Raw genomic sequence first — 6,670 nt, 5'->3', positions numbered from 1 at the left:
AAAGTAGGTTTTCTGCTATATGAACAAAGTGTAATAACATTTGGTTTGCAAACGCGTTGAAATAAGGTGCTTTTTTACAACAGTATTCCTTTTACATAGCAGCAATTCAAATATTTCTCGTAGCCTAAATCTCAACTTATAACATTAATGTAATTCAATGAAATAAACAAGCTATTTGTCACTGCCAGGACATTAATTCTTTACAGAAAATATTTTATAGTTTGTTAGAGAAAAACAAGAGTCCAGAGCCTCGATCATAACATAATAACAGGCATCTTCCTATTAGAGACCTGTATGATCGCGGGACCCATCGCAGCAGAGAGCGGCGCAGGACAACACTTGATGTGCGGGTAGAGACTCGTGTGTGCGGGATGAGGGAGAATAATTATAGTGTGCTCACACTAGGAAATCTTAACCGTGCCGGAGCACGTTTGACCCCCGAAGCCTGGTTCGTTTGACTAGTGTGATCGCTCCGTTTAGCAGTCCCTGGCTCGGTTGGAAGAGGACGGCAAGAGCACAGTTCAGTTATATATAGATCAGTTAGGGTGAGCGCTAACCGATCTTCTGATACGTGCTGCATGATTGCGTGAATATTTCTGAGCAGCAAAATCGATAGATCTGTAAAGCGATATATTGTGAAAGGGACGTGTGCTACCGCGTCCCATATGACTCAAAATAATAAACCAGGAAGTTAACAAAACGATTCACTCCACTGTAATGAGTGAGAGTACTTCTCTGCGGTCTTCACATGCTATCGGAAACTTTCCAACTTATAAAGTCATGATTACGAGCTCATTGCATTCTTTTCTGTTAAAAATAACAGTGTACAGTGGTTTGTGAATGCCGATGTTTAGCCCAAATAATTTGATCGGGAGCATCCCCTCCTGTGCACCATGAGTGTATTCAGAGCCAGTGAGCAACAGACTTTCATAATAATAAAAAACTGTGTTAACGCACGAAAAAAATTATTGTCGGTATATATATAATTTGTATCTAATTTATCTAATTTTTAAATTTTTTTTACATTTTATTTAACCCAAAATATATTTGTCTGCATTCTTAGTCACACAGGTTTGGTACAAAATGTACATTTTAAATGTCGGTCTGTCAGCGTTAACTTGTTAATGCATGTGATGAATTTTACATAAATAAATGCATTAAAATAAGAGCTTTTTCTATTGCAACCCTTTAACTCATTTAACCCGAGAAGAGCCAAACTGCAAGAGGGTTGTGCCAGAGCTTGCTTCAAGGAGGTTCATCCCTCACGCTTGTCTCAGCGAGCTGGCACCTGGCGTCTTACCTTCCGCTTCCTGAACCTACGGTTGCTAAGCACAAGTCGATTCACCCAGGGCTTCTGGAGTTCTGCTTCCAGTCAATGATCATCAATCACAGAGGCTTTATCAAGCTAGAATCACACAAACACACTCAACAGGGCAGTTTATACAACAGGAGAGAGATAACGGCATAAAGAGTGGTCATTACTGACAAGACACTAGAAATATTGGATGAAACATCAGCTTTTGTATTCGAGGGAAATTGTGCTTTGGGCCACTATATCTAGGATTTGTTTAAAGATAGAAGAAAAGTATGAACACTTCTTTCTCTCTCTCTCTCTGGCATCTACAGAGAAATGTCTTGGGAAAGGGTTTGAAGAAAAAGTTTGAACATAAATACTTACCTTTAAGGATATTCAGCTTGGTAATTTAATCAATTTTTTAGACATTTTAGTCTATTTTATCTACAACAATAGTGTTTTGAAGTGATGTTCCATAATTTGCTCATTCCTTCTCTCCACATCATTGTGCACCAACACACCCACACAAAAAAAACTGAACCTAAAAATCACGCTTCATGCAAGGTTTGCCATGTTTGCATTGTGAAGACTCTTGATGAAGCCCTTGCCTTGAAAATACTGTAAACTCTCCCACATCCTTCGCTCAGGGCTATTACAATGATTTTTATTTACTCTTTCCTGATCTGTTGATGCATGGACAATTTAAGAATTGAAATAAAAAGAAAGGAAGATAGCAGACAATGGAAACAAAGACAGTAAAATTCACCTGTTGGTAAATCCCTGTTTGAGCAGCAGGGGAAGAAAGGGTCACAACTATAACAGGAGACCAATCGGGAAACAGAGGAGTGTTATAATGCACAGCAGAGAAAGAGAGGAAGGGGGAGGGAAAGCGAGAGAGATGAGGGAGGTGGGAGGGAAGAGAGAGAGAGAGAGAGAGAGAGATCGAAAAGAGGAGGAGGAGAGAGATGAGTAGGAAGGGCATTTTGAAAGCGAGCATAGGGATGAGGAACACTACATCCTACAACATCTGACTTTCCTGCCCACCTTGACAGGCAAGGGAGAGCTCACAGAAAAGCAGATAGAGGAAGACAGCCAGACTCATCCCTTCAGAGAAGCATGTCCTTTATTACTCGTCCTGGCATGGCTCTACTCAAACTGGGAAATATTTGGGCTACCAGGTCACTCACTCTTATGGCAGCAACAAGAGGTAAAAAGCTTTGAATTTTTGTACTTTCACAACTGGAGTATCCTCTAAAGGGATTGCATGCTACTCTAAACAAGCCACGGAAAACTTCTACTTTTTAAAATCTATAAAATACTGCACAGGGTCGCGACCAAGAATAAATAAATTTACGTGACAGTCAACTCGGAGCAGTTCGATTTTATGCTGCAGATACGAATATGAATATGAAAAATGTGCACTGTCTGCTTTGATGCTTGCACTGTGGAAAAAAAAGATGCATGCTTTGTTTTGATACGGATCCTCCAGTGGCCAACACAGTAACTGACACATTTAACTCAATTAATGTATGTGGAAAGAGCAAGACTTGAGCAATCGAAACCCATCCAACCCATTATCCTCTTAAGAGGAAGATGATGTGAGCACTCTTGTCACTATTACTGCTTCAGGCTAGTGCTGAAAGCTGCCTTCTAGCTCAGAAATAAATAGAGAAAGAGTGAAAGAGATGCTTGGAGATTTATAAGTATTCCGCTTCACATTTATAGAGCATTGCCCATGTAAGTACGGTGTAGGAGTACAGCAAACCTGCAAAGCTCCAAACAACCACTCACAGTCACCGTGGGAGTCCGTTATTCTAAAAGAACATTAGTTTAATGAGTTAGCCTTAAGGCTTCTCAGCTAACAAATTACACCAGAGACGCCTTCAAAGACAAAAAGATGATTTTGACTTGGGTTAACTCTTAAAAAGGTAATTGGAAGTGTGCACAATCTCTGCAAGGTCTCTGAACAACCCGAAACCATTGACTATGGACAAATGAGTTTTCTAACAAAATAAGAGTTAAATGAATGCTAAGATGATGACACTATCCTGAAGAGATTTTCAAGGTCATTTATGACAACAACAAAAAAAATTATTCTAACTCTCACTTTTTTGCACCTACCAGCAGCTAACGTGTGAAACTACTGAGGATGGAGCTCCTGTTCCAGTGTCCCACACTGTGAAAAAGAGAGGGGAAATATATACACCTGACTACCTCCTTCCCTCTGGAAACCTTTGACCTTGTCGTGATTACTGTGTACTGCTGTCTACCTGCCTGGTCTCCTGGAGCTATATCGTGGGAGTGTGATTAACTCAGGTGGAAACAAGCGGTTGTGGACTCTGCAGGGGTCAGAAAAACTTTTGTTAAATAGCGAGGAGGGAATGCCAGTCCTGAGCTGTCACACTAAAGGAGATACATTTGTTCTTGTGGTTCGCAAAGTCTTGGAATAAACAATGAAAAGTGAGGACTTTTGGAAGGATGGGACATGGTGTCATCCCTAATCGTTTCTGTAAGGTCTGTTTGACCAACACAAAGGACAAAAGGCTGAAGACAAGCCTGAATACAACACAGCTTTCATGTCAGGACCACGTGGATATTACAATGCACAAACCCTTCACACACTCTGAAAAGGAAGAGCAGAGTGTTTCCATCTCCCACTGAAATCTGAGGATGCGAGGGAAAGCGGTATGAGCTGTTTTGACGGTGTTTAATCAACCCTACAGAGAGGTGTTTGAGGAAACCGGGGTGTCCTCACTTGTTCAGTCTTTGCCATGCTGGGGCTGAGGAAAGCCTTAGCTGATGCATTCGTTAAATATTTGCTCTTTTAAAAAAAAGGCCCTGAACGGAGCAGGTACATAACAGAATGGCGTTGAAGGAGCAAAGGACACTGTTGAGATAAAGAGGCGTTGGAGCATGGTTGGCGTCTATGACATCCTTCCAACAAATCAATGCTTTGGTTGCATTTGCTACACAAGCTCCTAACAAGGACAGTGAACACAAGCGAGGGGTGAGTTTCATTAATCTATGCACATCTTTTATGTGCATGTGCAGATGAATGTTTCATCATTTTTACATTCTTAATTGTGGTCCTTTCCATTCACATTCTTGTTAGTTCACAGCTAGAGTTGGTCTGGTCTAGTCTTTTATTTTTTTATTTTTTCTAAACTGTTCTGGCATTATCAGACACTCATGTCATGGATAACATGTCGCATTTAAACAACAGTTAATTTCTGATAAAAGCTTTGTGTGTAATTAAGAAAACCGACCCAATGAATATGTTAAAACAGCCATCTTTCATTTTTTGCACATGTAGGAGAATGCATACCCCTCCTGTGCTGGGATACCAGGCCATCATGAGCAACATCACTGTCCTCGATAACGTTGAGCCTCTTGACTTTGAAATGGACTTGGACACTCCTTACCCTGTCAGCTTCCAGGTGTCTATAACAGGTTTCCTCATGTTGGAGATCGTACTGGGTCTCAGTAGCAACCTGACTGTGCTGGCTCTCTATTGTATGAAGTCAAACCTGGTGAGCTCTGTCAGCAACATCGTAACCATGAACCTTCATGTGCTGGACGTCCTGGTGTGTGTGGGCTGCATCCCATTCACAATTGTGGTGGTGCTATTGCCACTGGAAGGCAACAGTGCACTCATCTGCTGCTTCCATGAGGCTTGTGTGTCTTTTGCTAGCGTGGCTACAGCTGCCAATGTCCTGGCCATCACACTAGACCGCTATGACATCTCAGTTCGGCCTGCAAATCGAGTTCTGACAATGGGACGAGCGGTGGCCTTATTAGGGTCCATTTGGGCTTTATCATTCCTTAGCTTTCTGGTACCCTTCATAGAAGAGGGTTTCTTTAGCCAGCCAGGTAATGAAAGGAATCAGACAGAAGGGGAGGAGACTTCAAACCAATACTCCACTGAATTGGGCCTCTACTATCACCTGTTGGCACAGATCCCAATCTTCATCTTCACTGCTGTGGTCATGTTGGTTACTTACTACAAGATTCTGCAGGCGCTCAACATCCGCATTGGCACACGTTTCCATTCGGTGCCAAAGAAGAAACCGAAGAAGAAAAAGACCATCTCCATGACTTCCACCCAGCCAGAGTCGACGGATGCTTCACAGAGCAGTGCAGGCAGGAATCCACCACTGGCCATGCGTACCTCCGTGTCCGTGATCATAGCCCTCCGCAGGGCAGTCAAACGGCACAGGGAACGCCGTGAACGACAAAAGAGGGTTTTCCGAATGTCGCTTCTTATCATCTCCACCTTCCTGCTTTGTTGGACACCTATTACCGTGCTAAATACAGTAATCCTGAGTGCAGGGCCAAGCAACTTCACTGTGCGTCTCAGACTGGGCTTCCTGGTCATGGCTTACGGAACCACCATTTTTCACCCGCTGCTCTATGCCTTCACTCGGCAGAAATTTCAGAAGGTCCTAAAGAGTAAAATGAAGAAGCGTGTTGTGTCAGTTGTAGAGGCGGAGCCTATCCCCAACAACGTGGTCATCCACAACTCATGGATTGACCCAAAGAGGAACAAAAAGGTGACTTTCGAGGAGACCGAGGTCAGGCAAAAATGCCTCTCTTCAGAGGATGTGGAATGAGCTACTGTGCCAATTTAAGGCAAAAACACTGATCAGGTACAGTATCATTAAAAAAGGGAAACCACTAATCCAAAGCAGCAATGCATTTAAGTGTATTAATTGTACAGTACCTCAAGAGAAATAATTTATTATTATTTATTGTAATGTTGACTATTGTAGATGTCTTGGATGATAAAGTGTAAATACTGCATGTGCTTTATTGAAGTGATCCTAGAGACTGTACATACATACCCAAGTCAAGTATAAACCACCAATGTAAAAAAGTAGAAACTGATGCTCATGGGTTTATTTAATTGCATTAAATACTCCAAAAAAAGAGCTGAAGATTTTTTGCCATCAAGAAGAACCCTACACAACTGTGATAATTACGTGCCATAGTTTTTTTTTTTTGACTCTGTAGAGAAAGTGGTTATATGTCTTTGTTCTCTTTGCGCTGCAACCACCTTAATTTTTACTGGTGCAAAATATAAGATAAACACTGTTAACAATTCACGCTATGAGTTTCATTAAGTGGATATTACCTGCCCTCTACCCTGCAATAAAAGGAAAAAGATGGCTATATTACTCAGGTCAACATGTAACAGGGTGCTCTTACAAAGCAAAGTCTGCTTCCTTTCAAAATCAGTTGCATGGCCAGTTGGCATAAAATCATATCTTTTTATGGGGATGAGGGAAGTGGTACACTGCATATCGTCCAATAAAGCTGCTGGGGAATGAAGTGGATGTGGAGTGTCAATGAAAAGGTGTTGATTCTAAATACTTGACC

General features: G+C 41.8%; 1 protein-coding gene across 1 annotated transcript; it reads left to right on the top strand.

The window, feature by feature from the left end:
* The first annotated feature begins 1,823 nt into the window (after positions 1-1,823).
* LOC113047923 (probable G-protein coupled receptor 22) lies at positions 1,824-6,220 on the top strand. The gene is made up of 3 exons (XM_026209310.1): positions 1,824-2,501; positions 3,419-4,301; positions 4,608-6,220. The coding sequence occupies exons 2-3, from the start codon at positions 4,243-4,245 to the stop codon at positions 5,902-5,904; spliced, it is 1,356 nt and encodes a 451-aa protein (XP_026065095.1). The 5' UTR covers positions 1,824-2,501; positions 3,419-4,242; the 3' UTR covers positions 5,905-6,220.
* The last annotated feature ends 450 nt before the right edge of the window (positions 6,221-6,670 follow it).

The sequence above is a fragment of the Carassius auratus genome, chromosome 29 (genome assembly GCF_003368295.1).
Source record: "Carassius auratus strain Wakin chromosome 29, ASM336829v1, whole genome shotgun sequence".
NCBI lineage: Eukaryota > Metazoa > Chordata > Actinopteri > Cypriniformes > Cyprinidae > Carassius > Carassius auratus.
The sequence above is the reverse complement of the archived record's forward strand: the minus strand, read 5'-3'. Positions and strand labels throughout refer to the sequence as shown.